The sequence below is a fragment of the Mycteria americana genome, chromosome 5 (genome assembly GCF_035582795.1).
Source record: "Mycteria americana isolate JAX WOST 10 ecotype Jacksonville Zoo and Gardens chromosome 5, USCA_MyAme_1.0, whole genome shotgun sequence".
In the NCBI taxonomy this organism is placed as follows: Eukaryota; Metazoa; Chordata; class Aves; order Ciconiiformes; family Ciconiidae; genus Mycteria; species Mycteria americana.
In genome coordinates this window covers 64,370,482-64,388,324 of record NC_134369.1, presented here as the reverse complement: position 1 = coordinate 64,388,324, position 17,843 = coordinate 64,370,482, and the positions used below count along the sequence as shown (strand labels likewise).

Below are 17,843 nucleotides of genomic sequence, written 5' to 3'. Positions count from 1 at the left end.
CACTTACTGGACGAAGAGGAATACTTGACGCTGCTTGAACGGGTCCTGCTGAAAGGCTGCTTCGCGGAGGCAGCAGCTGCTGTTTTCCTCGCCGCGGCTCTAACCTCTGAACCTGAAACACCCGTCTTCCGATAGGGCTCCACACTCCGGCCCGGAAACCCCGACCTCGACTGCGCTGTCTCAGAGTCACTGGGCACCGTAAAGGAACCTGCCCGTTTCCTCGGCATGGCAAGGATGTCCAGCCGGGAGAGCTTCTTTGTCTCTGTGGACTGCTTGGGGCCCGGAGCGGTGGCTTCAGGGTTGGAGGCCGTTTTCTCCGTATCGACACATTCATTGTCCGAAGCATCTCCCAGCCGAGCACGACGTAGCTTCGAGGCCCTCGTGGGCCGCGGGGTGGATAAACTGTTGGAGCGGGTGAGAACTTGCTGGATTTTCTGCACATTCGAGGTCGTTTTGCTGTGGTCCTCTTTGGTGGCCTGAGTAAAAGGTTTCCTTCTAGGAACCGGCCGGGTTACTGAGTGCTCCTGGTCAGACACGACCGCATCAGGGACCGGCAAGTAGGGTAGGCTCGAGCTTCTCTCGTCATCCGTGAAGTCAAGCGACCCTCGAGCCCCAGCACTCCGCTTCATTTGGAAGCGTTTGGCAGCCTCCGCACGGTTTGATGCCTCCGGCACTTGCGTTTTCCGCTTCTCCGTCAGCCTGTCCCGAGCACTGGGCTGCCCGCACTGGTCCTGGATGGACGGCGTGGAAGAAGATTTCTCCTTCTGCAAGCTCGCAACTGGTTTGCGTTTTGGGGCGCTCATTGGGACGTTCTTGCCGCTCACCAAGCTGACCGTGCTGGCAGTGTCCACATCAGAGTCCCCCGACAAGGAGTCTTCCAGCTGACCAGCAGTTTCTGAGGGTTCCAGCTGTTGGCTTTGACCAAGTAATTTGGCTTCCAGTGCTGCCAAGGCAGTTTCAGTGTCCTTAAGGAGAAGATGAGTCTCCTGACCAAAGTCCATACGGGTTGACCGAACAGCCTCTAAGTCTTTAAGCAGAGGGTGACTTGAAATATGCGGGAGTTTATTTTGAGGAGCAGCACCGCTTGATTTATCTTTGGTAAAACTTTCCTGTCTAACAAAAGATGATGTTTCCTTTCCTGCCACGTTTTCCTGATCTTGAGGAAGACTCTGGTGAAGGGAAATAACCACTTTTCCTGCTGCATTAATATAAGCACTAACATCTTTGACCGGTGGCTTTCCAGGAACTGGTGTGCCAGCAGACTTGAAGGAAAACTCCTGACCCTTGCCATCTTTGTCTGCTCGAGCATGGGACACGCTCAGAGAGAGCTTCGAGGGAATCCCCACGTCGTTGCTGTCATCACCAATGTAGAACGAAGTAGAAACTGGCTCACTTACAGCTCTCACATTTGACACTCGGGAGGCTCCTGGCTGCCGGCTCTCTGATTTTGTTTCTTCCCCCATCTGCTCTAGCATTTTATTGTCTTTATATTTCTTGCCTTTTTCCATGCTGAAGCCATCATCAGATCTGCTGGCATCGCTGAGGCTATCTGGATCCAAGTCTTCTTGGATGAAGAGGCGGCTGCTGGGATCGCCATAGGCTTCCACACAGTGGTCCTTCACGATGGTTCTCTTGGTAACCTCAGAATAGGACTCCTGGCAGACCAGGACCGTGGGCGTGGGGCTGTCCGATTTATCACTTGGTGGGAGCTGGGGAAGAAGGCGCCTTGTTCTCAAGGGCACAGCATTTTCTGGTTCCCCGGGTTTTGGGGCTACACTGCTTTCTGAAGAGAGTTAAGTGGACAAGAATCAACTGTTGTACAACTATACCACTTATTCATTTATTTAAGAGCTTGATCCTGCAAAGTGCAAGTCCACAAAAGCACTCGACACATGCTTAGAACTAAGCTTTTATGTAACGTGAACACCAATAGGGCCTGGTCCCTCAGGTTTATCAATACAGACACTTAAGGTAAAATTGTACTTAATTCCTTTGCTGGATCAGAGTGTTCAACACCTTCCCTCTCTCAAGGTAGGATTTCAGATTCATTCTCCCATAATATACCTCCCAGTACACTTTAAAGGGTAATGGCATTGCTGGCATCAATCTACCATAAATCAGACCATGGGAAGGAGATGAAAAGCAGTCAGACAAATCACTGCAGTGATGTAGTGTTTTAAGTGCCATTCTACACAACATAGCCCATTTGACTAAATAGATGGTGTTTTTCACAGTACAAGTTCTCATATGGTCATATCGCACAGCAAAGTCTCAGGAGAAAGACCCTATAACAATGAAGAGGCTCTGAATTACAGCTCACCGCCCCAGTGTGGGAGGGCTTATCAGTACAGACACAATCAGTACGGCACTTCTATTACTCCCATGCCACTGGCCAGGACTTCATATCTGATACTGCTTTTAAATACCTGGATAACTGGTTATTTGACTATGGTAAAATTTCAAACACTCTGGGAGTCACGTTCGCACACAGTGTGAAAACAGTGGCAATGACCTCCGAAACAAAGGCTTCTTCTAATCTTTACTGAATCTATCTACAGCTGTTGATAGCATGAGGATACTGACAAATATTTCCAGCCAAAAATGTTGAAAGCATTTACAAAAGCCAACAAAGCACTCTTCTCCCTTTCTCACATACCAACAGGACCACAGGGTCTGTAAGCTGTCCTCCCAGTTACGATGGGAGCCTGATGTCCTCCTGCTCCCCTTCTCCCCTCCGTACCCAGTTTTCTACACTGATAGCCACACTTCAAACCTGCCACCCGACAGCAAACCCCAGAACAGGCTACAGTTCTCAGCACAGCCAGACACAGAAGAAGCACACAAAAAAAGCACAAGTCAGCAATTAAGTCCAAGGCAACTTGCAAAGGGCTTTCATCTGGCATCATAAGGCAGTCTAAAGAATCACTACTCGGGGCTAGTTAACACCCAAGGCCCTTACAATCTTTCGCCTTCCTAGGTGCCCTTTAGTCACGTCAAACGTAACATTTAAGAACTTCTTGGATGACTCTGAAATGCAAACCAGAGGCACTCTCCATCTTTACTCCACTGGGAACAATTCACTCTGTCCTTCCCATCCCCAAATACATTAGCTAAACCAGACAATAAGCCACAGCCAGAAGCACAGAAGCCCTTAATTCCTGCTTTTCATATCAACCTGGCTTAGATTCAGCTACTTTCAAAAAGTAATGTAAGGATGAGACTTACCTGCACCTCCATCACCCTGCCCAGAGACAGATCCAGAGTCAGAGTAACTGTCCGCAAGGCTCGCCCACCTAGACACCCACTTCTGACTCCCTTGAGATGCTGCAGACATCTACAACAAGGTGGGGAAGGCAGTGTCAGAAAGAGGGTTTGTAAACCAAATCCTAGCCACAAAAATCTCTCCTCTCATCACACATCACTCAGTCTCCTCAAAATGGAAATCAATCTACGCATCACATTTCCATCCAGACAGAAAACCCATCTACACCTCCACCATCCCAGCAAATCCACCTGGACTGCCCGTACCTGTGCATCAGCCTGAGACCCACTCACAGCTTTTGAGGCAAATGCCTGGAGCAAGGGTGACTTCTGACTAGTGCCATTTTCACTGATTAGATGCTGATGAGAACCAGAGTCGTCTTTTTCACCTTTAATTATTGGTCTAAAGGCTGAAGAGATTCTGGAAAATTCAGGCGACTCAAGAACACCAAAAACCTGAAAAGGTGTTTGCGTGGGAAAGATTAAAAACCAAGAAAACAGGAAAATATTAGCCCAAAATCCAAATCCACGAAGCATTAGTCACACACAAACTATCATCCCAAAGGGCCAGAAACACTTGCCAACGCTTCCATACAAACTAAGTAAATAATTTTCTTCTCTACTCCACAGTAGCAGCTTTAAATACATTTATTCATAGAATCCCACTCACACCCACCTTTTCTCTCACCCTCATTATTTCAGTGTGTTGCCTTTAACAGTAGTAACTTTCACTGAAAAGGAGTCGCTTTTCAGCCCTGAGAAATTTAGGATGAGTGTCAGGAAAGCTATTTATCAGGTAATTCACAGAGAATTAGAAAAAGCTGGGAAGGCTCCATCCCCAGGGTCTTTCACAGACTGTAGCAGCAAGTAGGCTGAGCAAAGCAGCCTTGCACTGCCACATGAGGACCTGGGAAAGGATGCACTTCAGAGACGGGTGAGTGTTTGAGCTAGCTGGCCAGATTCCCTCTTGAGATAAACAGGCTTTCCTAAGGGGGTGACAAAGATCCACACCTCCAAAGGTCTTGTTTCTCTTCCCTGACTAGAAGTAGTTCAGAGGAAGATGCCACCACGGATGGTACCTAGGCTGGGCAGAGACAGCCATGAAGTTCTCCACTCTCACTTAATATTAAAAAAAAAGTGCGTGTGCTATGGTGGGGGAATAAAAAGCAGAGTCACCTCAAAACCTCAGCAGGTCCAGAATTCGTATCATCTTTCTTCCTGAACAGACACACTGAGGTCCAGTTATTAGTTGTTTCCCAAGGGGCAGGTCTGCACTGCACCAAGTCTATAGCAGAGTCAGGAGCAGAACTTGGCCAGCTTGCCTGCCCAAGTCACACGGCTGCCAAGACTACTCCCCAGAAATAATCATAATTTTATGGCATTTTTCCTCATATTTCCCCACCAGAACAATTAACCATCTAATGTCAGGGCTAGGGCCTTGCTGTGGCTTATACACCCTGCCCTGAAAGCTTCCGATCACATTTCAAACAAGATGTAAAGGAACAAGTGTAATAAATAAACAAACGAGGGAAGCTAGATCCAGGCTCACAGAACACTGTATACAAAGCTCTAAAGCCAGGTTCAATTAAGACTTCCTTTAAACCTCACCATTCTCCTGCCTACACTTCACTAAATCTTCATAGCAACTTGCCATTTTTGTTTTCATAATACACCACAGATGAAAGTTAAACCTGAAAATCAGCCAAACTTTGGTTTGCCCTGCGGTTGCTTAGTTGGGTGGGGTTTTTTTAAGCCTCTCCCTCATCTCTGGGGTTTTGTTTTTAGGCTATCACTCACTTTGCAAAATCCAAACGAGAATAGATCCATCTAGGATTGCCTCTGCTCTAGACCACACCCTTTGCTATCTCAACTAGCTGCCACTTGCCCTGCCAGCAAGCACTCCCTTTCTAACCAGGCACAGCCAAATACAGAACCACCTACCACTAAGGCTTGTGAAGGATCAAGAGCACCAGCCCTTGGCCTGCACTTCCTTTGGCCTACCATGGGATGCTGCATCAGTGATGGGCTGCAGCTTCCATCTTCCTAACAGTGGACAGGAGGTGATGCAACGCCAAGGCAGAGGCTTGGGAGCAGTCCTAGAGAGCAGAGCTGCTCCCAGCTATGGCTCTCGGCAGAATCAGTAAATAAACCCCGCAATCCTGGGGATCAGTAAATAAACTCGGATTTATTCTGTTGTTGCCTTTCCTCTAAACAGGTGGCAAGCCCACTCTTACACTTTTGCATCCAAATCCCATTTTGGAAGCAAGGCAGCTCTTTGCTGTGGGCTTCCCTTGCTTTCTTGCACTCTGTAGTTTTTTTCTTTGTTTGTAATTTTGTTGCTTTGTTGGGGTTTTTTAAAGACCAGCCTCACAGTTTGTCAGAGCCTATCCTTAACACAGGTCACCCAGGATGATTTCCCACCCCTAACCATAAACCCCTGCTGCACCCAATTCAAAAGAGAGCAGTCCTTCATAGCAACAGCTAATGAAGTTAGGCCCTCCAGCACAAGGTGCAGAAGCCCAAGCCTTCAGCCCTCAGCTCACTGGCCAAGCACAGAAAAGCAGCATTTACCTGATCTATCATTTTTCGCGCTTCCTCCACCTCTTTATCCTGCGACTCCGTCTCAATGGTGTACGTGCCCGTCTCACTTACGCTGTCTTCCTCATCATTCCTCCTGCCCTGGGCAGACTTTACCTCTGGAGGTGGAGCAGAGGCAGACTCTGGTTCTGACGATATAACCACGCGTGGAGCTACCGGCATGGGCAGAGGTGCTGGTTTCTCAGCACTCGGCTTCCCGGACTGAGCAGTCTCCCGCAAGTACTCAGCCATAAAATCCTGAGCCATTTTAGACTTCCTCCCAATGCTCCCGTAAGTTTTGGCTGATGCTCTGGAAGCAGAGGAGGATGAAGAGTTGATCCGATCCTCCGTCTTCTCTCTCTTGAAGGAGCTAGTTCTTTGGGTGCCAGAGGAGCTGTTACTGGGTTTGCCCGCCTGGGCCCCGAGATGGGACGGCGGCACCGCATTTCCCAGCTTCTCTGCTGGCACAGCATTCTTGCGCTTTTCGACCTTGGTCTTCAGCCCCGGATCAGTGTCGCTCTGGGAGGAGTGAGCACTGTGCGTGAAGGACTGCGACCGCTTCTTCCGCGGCGTGTCCTCAAAGAACTCGATGACGAAGGCCTGCTTGTTGTGCAGCATCTCGTGGGGATCACGCCTCATCTGGCGCTGCAGCCGGGTTTGCTCTGTCGCACGTTCACTGCCTGTTGTCGTCTCCTTCTCTGCCTTGGGTGCCACGGGGTCTTCGGAGTCGCTCTGCGTCCCGTCCTCGTGCCTACTGCCTGGAAACAAGGTATGTAGATTTGACTTTCATATTCTCATTGCTGTGGCCCTGTCATTACCTCCCAGTTGAAATTTATCATTTCAGTTAAAAGAAAAAAATCCTATAGCATTAAACAACTCCAAAGACATCTGCTGTGGTACAGGGATTGCATCCCATCAGACGAAATAAAAGAGAAAGCAGCTGTCTCCTAACCCTACTTTTCACAACTGGTTGGCTATGAAGTTATTAAAAAACAATTCAAGAAATCATTTCAACCCCAAGTGTTTCTGATTTTGTAACACTGATTGTTTTAGATACCTAATGTTTTGTTTCTTTCTTTTCTTTAATTTAAATAAAAATGATGGCATTATTTTCCCGTTCTGCCCAATTACTGTAGTCCAAGATCACCTCATCAGGTTCTCTCTGTTACAGAGCAGAAATATCTCTGCAGGATCAGTAAATAAACCCTGCACACTGCATCCCATGAAACCAAGTCCCCACGGTGAAAGACCAGATCAGTGCGTTACAAGCACCTCTGAGCACCCACATTACCACCCTCTACAAGGGAGAGAGAAACCAGAGGCTAACAGAAAGGTGAATTTGCAGGACTCTTTACTTTTCCTGAAGATTTAAGAATCACATCATCACACCCCCATGAGTTACACCATCCTATTACCAGCCAAGCAAAGGTTAAATCATGACTTAGAGTTCACTAAGCTTAAACTAAGTTTATAATTATTTTCACCTACGTTAGCAACAACCATCTTTGCAACCTTCTCTATGTATCAGTGATGCCTGCCCCTCAGCACCTTAGTTCAGGACTCTCAGAAAGTAAGTTAAACAAAAAGTTAAAAGTAAAACAAAAAACAAACCTTTTTTTGGAGAAGGAAACGGGTGTGAAGGCACACAACACGATTCAGTCAACGACCAGGAACCTGTCATCGGGAGAACGGGGAAAGAGGTCTCTGCGCTCTAGACTGTAATGTGCAGCAAGATATACTGGCTAAAATACCACGTGTTTGAAAGGAAAACTGCTCAAACCTACTTTGCAAGTTCTCCAGACACATGGGTGAAGACCATTTATTACCTTGAGTTAACTGTGAAAGATTAGAATTTAATACAAGATCCATTCAACCCAGGAGTCAGTCCTCTGAAGAGCTTCCTAACACCCTCATGAAGGAAGCCAGCAAACTTTGCATTGTGCCCTGAAGGCTGATAAGCTTCGTCCTTGGAAGGGAAAGTTCTTAAATTAAAGGGTCTTGGCTAAGAACTCTGCTGAATGCAAAACGGTGAGGACACAAGGAAAAACACCACCGTGCCCATGGATGCCCCGGCAGAACACCATGCACATCCCCTCAAGCTGCTAAGACCTGAACTCTCTAGTCTTGATACCAGGCTTTACATTCACCACATTGTTCCTGAAAGTGAACAAATATTACTAATGAACCCCAATGGTGGGTGTCTCTGATCCTGAAGACCCAATCCTGGTAGGCAGCCAGTGGTAGCCCTGCCAGAAGAACACGTTACACAGCTATCGCAGATGAATGACACCCTGTCCGCTGCCAAAGCAGAGGTGGATAAACTCCTCAGGCCACCAACACTGTATGTTTTAATCAAATGTCCAAAGACTTGATTTCTTGATATGCAAATTATGCATTAAATTACCTCAGCTTCTTTTCATGCCATATGGACTGCAAAGAGGCAAGTGCAGTCAGTCTAGTATTCCTGTGCATCGCTCAGGAAAATCCCAGGATGAGCAGCAGCTGCCTAACTCTCTAGTTTTCTCCAAGAGGAAAGAGCAAAACTACTGAAGCACGCTTGTATCCCTGACAATGTTCTCCAGCAAGTCAACAAAATCCGATATCACAATAACAAAAAAACCCCAACCCAAACCCCAAAACCCTCTATCACACAGTCACAGTAGACTGAAAATAAGACCCTAAATAATCAGGCAGGGCACCTCAACACTGTCCCTTACTGAGAAGAACTAGAAACAAGCAATGACAACAAAACAGTTCAATTTCCATGCCATGCCAAACCCCAGGGCTGGATATGTGAGACCTTATTGACCATAGAGGCTTCTCAAAAAACTGTACACAAAACAGCAAGTTGGACGTGTAATAGGTAAAACTCTTCATATTATAAGATTTTTTCCAACAAGGACCAAGCAAATACTCTTTTAAGGGAAAAAAGGTATTGCTCTCATTTAAGAAGGACCTCAAGCACAAGTAGGTCTGGTAACCTTCAATATGACTTCATCAGTTAAAGCTGCAGTTCAAAACGATAGCTTTTTCAGAGGCCTGCAAGGCAGTGAGAATGCAGGAATCGGTGGTCTCCTCCTAGCTGTTCAGTGCATGGCCCAAGAGAGACATCCAAGCAAGCCCAAATCTTGCAAAACATATTCAAAGCTGCATGAGAATCATGTGAGTCCCACCAGCTGCACTAAGAACTGGACTCCAAACTACACTTCAGACCTGTGAAAATCCCCAAAGAATTCCTCACAGTGACACACTTAACAGGACACAGGTTCACAAAACCTGAAGTTTCTGAACAGAGCAAGATTTCAGAGAAGCTTTCGTTTAAGAGAAGAAACCTTCTTCTACAAGCACAACAATTTCCTCCATTGGTGATCATGCATATCTCTCAACTCTATCACCAGTCTCAGTGTCAGGACCTTTGGTCATCCAACCAAGTGGCTCTGGTCATTACAGTCATCAGGATGATCACACTTAGCCTCTTCTGGACTACAGCTAAAAAGAAAAGTCATTCCTTCAGCTAGGAGAAGCCAAAAGAAGAAAATCCACTGAAATACCTGTGTTTACCAGCCTGCCTGACCACATAGAAATCATTTTAGACATTTAAAAAAATCAAAATCTGTTTTTGAATCACTGTTACTGCTGAGCTGGCATTATAGATGTAGAGGAATCAGATTAGAGTGTCCTCAGGCTATCATCACACATGACTTCAGGGCCAGGTGAAGAGCCTGCTAGCCGGATTCAAAACCATTAACAGTCATTAAAGAAATGTTCTTCATCTTGCAAATCTGGAGCAGAGATAATTAAGTCCAGTTCTCCTTGACAGGAGAAGGGTTTTCCCCCTTTATTATGCTACATTTGCACGGCCAACAGAGAACTATGTCCACATGACAAGACATTCACTCACCTTTAAGCGTCCTCACATGAACTGGCAGGTCACTCTTTGTACTGTACACATCATCTCCTGGAGACTGCCGTCTCATCAAGCTTGGGTCATTCTGGACAAGCCAGTCAGCCACTTTGCTCTCTGCTGACATCACTTCTGTATGAGCTGGTTCCTTACTATATGGTCTTCTCTGTCTGAGCGAAAATTTAGTTACGTGGTCTTTTATCTTTATTTTACCAGGGGTACCATCATCAAATTCAATGGTGAAAGAGGCATGACTCTGTACAACAGGGGCTACTACAGCATCAACATCCTTCGTTGGGATCTCATGGACCTGTGTTTCTGGAGATTTTGATGGCTGCTGAAATTCTTTAGTTGGAATCTCAAAGTAACTTGGCTCTCTCCGGAAGGCAAACACAGACTGTTCTTGGGCATCTCTATAAGCAGAAATATTACCATTCAGTTCCTCTTCATGTTGGCTTATCTCTTTTGATCTTTCTATAAAAGGGAAAAAAAAAAAAGGCAAGAAAACCTTAAATTCACAAACATTAGCTGAAATGGATTAAAGAAAAAGTACAAGTTCTGTTTTAGACAGCTTTGTACTCTGGCCTCATGTGGGATAATGGCTGAGGTGACTTAAAAATTAGAACTTATATTCACACTTTTAGGTAAGGCACAGCATTGAAGAAGCTTCCCAGGTGGAATGCGGCTGACATGTAAGGAATCCATTGCATGGGAGTTCCCTAGGCCTGCAACCTTAGATGTTGGTAACGCCAGGGGAACTTGGTGTGCTGACTCTAAGAGGCGCTGCCCAGAGGGTGGAGCGGTGTGGAGATGCCGCGGCCAGGTTCTGCAATAATAGGGGAACTTAAAGGTGTCATGGAACTGATAAGCTGCATATTTACTACCCTGGGCCAGCAGCCTGCCACGTTTTTGACAAAATGCTGTCCTTTTGGTGAACTTTGCTCATTATAACATCATTATAATACCAAAACACACCTCCATCCCAAAAGCTACCCGCCTCCAAGGTGCGACCACCCCTCACTGAGCTTGCGCACTGAATTTTCCTAGCTTATACCTTTAAAAGCGAAGCGAGAAAACTTTACACCAATCCTAAACAAAGGTATGTATGACTAGAGTCACTCAAGCTCCACCCGAAAGGTGAAAGATAGTATAAAATGGTTTAAGAGAAAGAGAATGTTAGGGAAGACACCATCGTGTATCACTCTGATGTTTGGGATCAGTTGACGGGCTGAGCCTCTCTTCCCCCCCATCGGGACGCCTTTGGGTAAGAGTTGAACACTTGGTTATACCAAGTGCCTCTCCGGGAAACTTAAAAATCTCTATAGAGTCGCTTTATTATCTTTTAACGCGTTTGTGTCCGGCCATGTTACTCATATTCTTGATATACGTGTTGTGTCCGGCCGTGTTATATACATGTTTGTGTCCGGCCGTGTTATTCATACTCATATTCTTGACATTTGTATGTGCTTTGCAGACAGTTAATTTATCACCGGTAATCCAAAGAATCTGTGTGTCTGTTGCTCTAATAAACTGCACTCTTCACTGCTCTGGCCGTGATAGTTCCTTCAACACGACCAGACTGGGGGGGTGTAAAAGTTAATGCTGTCGCTTTAGCGAAAGCCCTGAACCAGTAAGTGGCTACACACAGAGTCCTTAGAAAATAAACCGTTGACCAGGTCTGAGACTAAGACTGGACCTAGCCGCACCTAGACTCCTCTCTGAGAAGGAGTTTAGAAAGCAAGGGGGTCCTGTCTGAACCTCGTGACTCAACGGGAGGGTTCCCCCCCAGCCACTCCTCAGACTCTTATTTGTATGCAACAGTAACTCTTAACGCAACACCTCATCACTGAAATCGGTGCTTACTGCACTGCTGCAGTCTGACCAGCATTTGTTACATTTACTTTGTCCTTTCTTCCATTGCTCCCCAGAGAGAGAGCTGAGCACACACACATGCACCGTTGTACGGTTTGGCAGAACCTATGTGGTTGGTGGCATTTTAAGGCTTCTGTATGCCTGGGCTGATCTGGAAGGAAGACACCCTGTTTCACTTTGCTGAATTCACTTACATGCACACCTACTCAACTTTCTACAGTTCAAAGGAAAAGCTTGAGTGTGCAAAGCTAATCACAGGTATGGTTTTTGCTGGATCAACACCTAATTCTGTAACATCACCAGGGATAAAACCACATTTTTTCAGTAGTACCCAAACTTCTTGGCTGGAGGGTCACTTACTTTATTTCAACCTCTCAGGAGGGCTGCTAATCACCACCCCTCTCTGCTAGAGAAGAGATACACTGCACGTGCATTGAAATAAAAAAAATTCTTTGTGCAGTAAAGCATATGCTTGATAGAAACATCAGGCTTATGGCACAAGTGAAAAAAAGATGCATCTTCCATGCATAGAGAATCACAACAAGAAGCGTGGTAATACTAAATGGCTTCCAAGGGTGACGAGGTGAGAAACAGATTGCTTCCACATCAATCAAACTCAGTCAATGCATCAGCTCAAAGTGCCTCTTAGATAGGAAGCTTCTGGGAGACACAGTGGATGGTTTATTCAGGTGGGCTGTATACAATCACAGATACAGCACTGCTGTTTAACTAGGTCTCAAACAAGCTTAGCGAGGCCTCTCTTACACATACTGAATTATTCCACAACTGCCATTTCTAACATTCAAGTATTTTAGGGGAAACAGTTTTCCCTTATGCTGGTTTCATTGGCAGCAATCTACACGTAGGAATGTGCAAATACGAGTACAAAAAAAGCGGTAATAAAAAGCTTCACACAGTACAGATCAAAAACGTGCAGAAATTTTGTCCCCCCCCATCTTCTGCCACCTCAAATCACCTCCATTACCTGAGTAATGTTCCTCTTGCCTTCTGTCCTCCTTGTTATTTGCATCATCTTCCCCCCACCAGGAGGGCTGCCCATAAAGAGGGGTGCGGTAAGTACTGGTCTCTAGGAAGAGGATAAGCAAATACTTTTACACATAAAGTATCAGTTTACCAGGTTCACAGAAGTCAACCATATGCCAAAAAGGGCAAAACAGCAGGGTCAGATGAGATCATGTACCTGTTACATTGCAGTTATAACAATAGCAAATTACACATAATAATAAGTACATTCAGGCTTTTCCTTTTTTTTCCCCCTTTTTTCCTTTTTACATTCTGCTGCAAGATGCTGACTCCACCTCCCTTCACAGTCTTTCATAGCTGCACTTCCCAAATACTGGCTTTTCGCCCTCTCTAGCCTCATTATTCACAGGAAACGGAAGATTTTTGGCAGGACAGACTGCAAAACACCAACCACAAAATTGTCCGCAACTCACCTGCAATTCAGGTGAAAATCAGACTTTTCTCCTGATCCTGACTGGGAAGACTTTAGCTCTGCCCTTTTTTGCCCCACCATGTACTCAGATGTTGTGAGGCCACGCATTTTTTCCAACTATTCACCACTCCCACTCTAAGTGACACACATCCCACAACAGGAAATTCTTGAAGGGTTACAAATTTAGGGAAAATGGTAAAACCGTCTCCTTACATATACATAAAGAAGTACTAAACTCTTGCTCTCAAAAGCTTGAAGTAAACCAAGTGGATTCCAGAGTCACTGCAGGACAGAGGTTTTTCTCATGGAGAAGCTTCCCCTAGAAGACCCAGCCTTTTATCATTGTCTCTGCTCAAAGAGCACTCATTGAAAGATCAGGGCTTCATTGCAACTACTGGGACCCAAAGGAGCTGATCCACTGCTTCTCGTTTTCTCTCCCACAAAACAAGATTGTGTTTTGGCGGTGCCTTGGGCTGCTGCTGTTTATGCAACATGTAAAAAGAATACACCTCAATTTACCTGTGGTACAGTTATTATTATGTTTTTATAATAGTTTAAGAGAAGCAAATAAAGTAGCTTTTGTTCTTTCATCTAGAGGTGATAGAGACACAAGGATAGGTCAAGGGCTGAGGTTAAGCTCTAGCTTTGTTAGCTGCTTCTGCCCCTACCCATAACAGCCATCAGCACATGCTTTACCGGACACGTCTTAAACCCTGGCTCCAGCTACAGAGCCGTAGCCAGGCTTCTACCGCCAGCTGCTGCTCGCTCGGCTTGTGGTTTTAAAACCACATGCTGCTCTGTGTAAAGCAGCCCTCAAACAGCCCTGCAATTTTGCATTCCCTACTTTAATAGAGACATGACAGAAAGTAGTCGTTAGCATAAGGGAAGTCAGGAGAGGAAGGGAAATTAAATAATTCGAAGAAAAAAAAAAAAAGGGGGTGATTTTATGCTGCTGTTTCTAAAGCTACGCAGACCCAATGGCCACTACTTCAGATGGCTTTTTTCTAGAATAGTTCCAGAGATATATAAGCTCATACATTGACAGTCCACAGGCAAAAATTTTGCTTTACAGATGCAGCCCACAGGCCCTTTTCAAGAGATCTTCTTCGTGTTTCAAAATTAACCATCCTGCCTCCATTCACACTGAGGATCAAAAGAGGCTGAAAGTATTACTCTCCTTTCTGCCTAGAGTGCATGGAAGATAAACTGTGTTCCCATTATGTAGGCAGCCTTTGAAAGTTCAAAGGAGGAAGCATTTCTCACCACGAATAAATTGGAATTGCCAAGCAATACATTTCATAACTGAGGATGGGTAAACCACTCAAGGGAGAGGGGAAGGAAAAAAAACAAAGAAGAAAACTTATTTCCAAGCTTTTCAATGAACAGAAGCGCCCAAACGTAGGGTTTGGTCTCTGCTAGGCTGAGACCTTCTGTCACACAGCCTAGCAGAAACCTACCACCCTCTCTTCACGCCACGACTTGCCCACTAGACCCCCACCCCAGCCACGCAGGATCTGCTCTGCCCATGTCAGGCACTTCTTTCGGGCACACACTGCAATGGATTATCACCCTCTGAAGTTCCGTATTGATCTTAGGGTTGATGGCCAAGAGGCAGTCAGGGCTGGGAGAAGGAGAACCCATCCCTTTGGGCGATGGACAAATCCATTACCCCAGACATAGCTGGCTGTTGTTAACTCATGCCTAAAGGTCAATGAGGCACAATGAAAGGCTCAACCCTGAAGAAACACATGAGATTTTGGATACTTGTTCCAGATTAATATGATCGATTCTGAAAGCTCATCAGTGGTTTATTTTAAGTTGCCAGTGAAACAAATCCTGAGCATATTACCCTACAGAAGAAATGCAAAGACCATCTCGCACTCAACTCTTGCACAAGCAGCACCATTCCCAAGCACGGGTGCTGTTACTGCTTGCACCTTGCAAGAAGCTACCTCATTACAGCTCGTCAATCCAGCACATCCCAGCCCCTCACAGGATCCCAAAGGCCCCCTAGTCTCAAAGATTCTAGTTATCTGTTTCAAGAAAATTTTGTTTCCAAAGTGGCAGAAGTGAGCTAAGAGAGCTCACATCCATCCTGCAGGACAGACGTTTTCCCAGAAGCTGCTCCACCCCCAAGATCTGTGTCCCACCTGTGTACTGGACACAGGAGCTACTGCCTTTGTACCCCAGGAACTCTCCTGCTACAGGGCGAAGGCAGCTAGGGGAGCAAGTCAACATTGGTCAGAAGCAAGTCAACATTGGTCAGACTTCTCTGTTGGGGAACTTTGGGATTACAAGGAAAGCTGAAGGAAAAAAAAAAGATTTATAAACAATAATGAGCCAGTTCCTCTGCCTTCTCAAATTTCCCCCTCTACCCTAAAGAGCCCTAATAGATGCTTGGAAATTCCCCAAATTCTCCCTCTCACAAAAGCTAGCACAAAGCCAAAACCCCAGGGCAGGTCAAGGAGCACCTACAGAGAGCGCATCAGGTTGGGCAGAGTGCACCGACCCGGGGCCGCCAGGCTGGGAGCCGCTCCATTGCGCTCACTGCATGGCGGCAGAAGGTCCCTCCTGCCCCCCTGTGCAGGACACAGCTCGCACGGCCCCACCTGCAACACTCCGTTACAGCGCGTGTAACGCATCTGCTCACTTCTGTGCGGTTTTTTTTTCATTCCTTCCCTCTCCCAGCCTCCACAATAAATTGGAACTTCATTCTAAAGACTGCAAAAAGCACAGATGGGAAGCTGAGAAGTCAGTATCTTGCTATTTGGGGGCAGTTTCAATATTTTAAGAGCAATTAATGTTTCCACTGAGACTTCATATTAATTTGCATTTTGAATAACATTATCAAGTGACACAGACACCCTCATTCTCGGCTACTGCTGAAAGTGGCCAGATCCTGAGCCACAGTAAAATTTCCCTGACTTCAGAAGAGCTACATGACTTTGCTGCCCTGCTCATGTCAGAAGCTTCTGTCCCTTCTAATTTGCTAGCACAACCGACCCGACGCCTCTCCCCACTCCAGCTCTAACACAACAATATTGTATAAAAAGGGGGAGGGGAATGCACGATAGGACGGCAGCTAAACCAGATGGCTGTGACAGAAGCAAGCCAAGGAGCAGCTACATATGCAGTTGTGCCAGGGGGCTTTGCTCTTCACCAGCTGGGATGCATTTTAGGTAGCAACCTCAACCTGAACCTGCAGCATCCAGAGCAGCGCATCTGCCTGTGTCGCAAGACAGGCATACCACCCTGAAGCCACCACCTGTCTGTTATATTTTAGTGTAAGATGGAAGCTCTTGGAAGAGCTGAGAGACTCGGGGCTTGTCCGAGTCAGTGGTGAAGCAAGGAACACCAATGAAAACTAACTGCTCGGTCATTTTAATGACATGAGACTTCCTCCAATTGATGGCAGCTCGTTACCACCTCTCTCCACTCCGTGCCAGGCTGCCCAGATGGTGCAAATTCATTTAGACATATTTCTTGGCTCATCAATTCAGGCAGACAGCCCAAAAAACATCCTTTTAGATAACTGAATTGAGGTCAGCACAAGCATTCAGCCAGATAAATACTGAGCTACTGGTGACGGTGTAATACAGGGAAGACCACTGACATACACATGTTCTGCTCCTGGATTTCAGTCTTTGGGGCAGTCACTCAAAACTAAAAATGAAGGCTGTTTTAGCACAGAACAAGGGAAGTCCATTTGTTTAACAAGTCTGACAAGAAATGTGTCCTGTTAAATGAAAACAGAACTATTGATCACCTGAAAGACAGGCACCGCAACGAGACAAAATGAGATGCGTCAATACAAAGGATGTATTTACGGAGAAATGAATCACACAGAACACCACAAGGGCAGGACCAAAATTACAGTCCAGGTGATGAAAGGGAAAGGAGAAAGCCTGTATTAATGCTGCTTTCTATCTGTGAGCGGGCAGAAGAGCTTTCATGATGAGGATGAGCACGCAGCTCCCACCGCAGAGGGGTCTGATTTCCCTCGAAGGCGTCACCTCCCCGTGGTTGGGACAGAACTGAGGGCTGCACTTCGCCCAGGTCCTCACAAAGCTTCAAACCGTCAGGAGAGAGAAACAGACAGCAACAGCAAATTTCTTTGCTGACAGAAGCACACGCAGCTTTGAAGCTGTCTACAGCAAGTCATAACAAAAGCATGAGAAATCCAGCTTGCTTTAAGTCAAACCATTTTTGATTCATTATTAATAACAATAATGTCCATCTTCAGAAAATGCAGAGTAGGCTTCTTACGGCAGAGGCCTTGGGGGGAAAAAAAAAAAAGATGATCTAGCTATAACATTTTAAAATGAATTCCTTACATCTCTGCTTTTTAACTCCCTTCCAAAATAGAGAAGTCAGACCTAGTAGGAATAACCATAAAGCAATTCTCTGACTCTTTGCTGCAGTATTTATTTCACGTGTGTGTGGCAAAACTAAGCCCTGGTCTTTTGTACCTGCTGTGAACATACACAGCTCCCAGAGGCTTTCAAATCAGGCTGATAATCACAAATTTATTTGTATCAATTACATAGTCAAACCTGTAACATGCTGCAGGTACCACCACCCTAGCTCAGACGAAAAGCAGATACACCACCACCACTCCCCTAAATTAAAGGCTAGGGTAGAGCCGTGCGTGTAAATAGCTATTACCATGATCTCATGGGGAAAGCAGCCAAAGACCATGGAAACCACTTCACAACTGGGCACAACTCCCACTGCCTCCGTCCACACTGCCTGCCGGCCTCAGCTCTGGACACC

General features: G+C 46.0%; 1 protein-coding gene across 4 annotated transcripts in view; it reads right to left on the bottom strand.

Moving 5' to 3' along the window:
• The window catches only part of CEP170B (centrosomal protein 170B), a 61,099-nt gene that overhangs the window by 19,081 nt on the left and 24,175 nt on the right, over positions 1-17,843 (bottom strand). For 2 of the 4 annotated variants that reach the window (XM_075503721.1, XM_075503722.1), the window contains exons 7-13: positions 12,600-12,701; positions 9,740-10,216; positions 7,450-7,512; positions 5,833-6,596; positions 3,529-3,717; positions 3,226-3,334; positions 8-1,783 (exon numbers count right to left, since the gene is read on the bottom strand). In XM_075503721.1, coding sequence (XP_075359836.1) covers positions 8-1,783; positions 3,226-3,334; positions 3,529-3,717; positions 5,833-6,596; positions 7,450-7,512; positions 9,740-10,216; positions 12,600-12,701 — 3,480 coding nt within the window. The remainder of the gene's footprint in view (positions 1-7; positions 1,784-3,225; positions 3,335-3,528; positions 3,718-5,832; positions 6,597-7,449; positions 7,513-9,739; positions 10,217-12,599; positions 12,702-17,843) is intronic. The other 2 variants (XM_075503723.1, XM_075503724.1) reach the window with 1 other exon arrangement.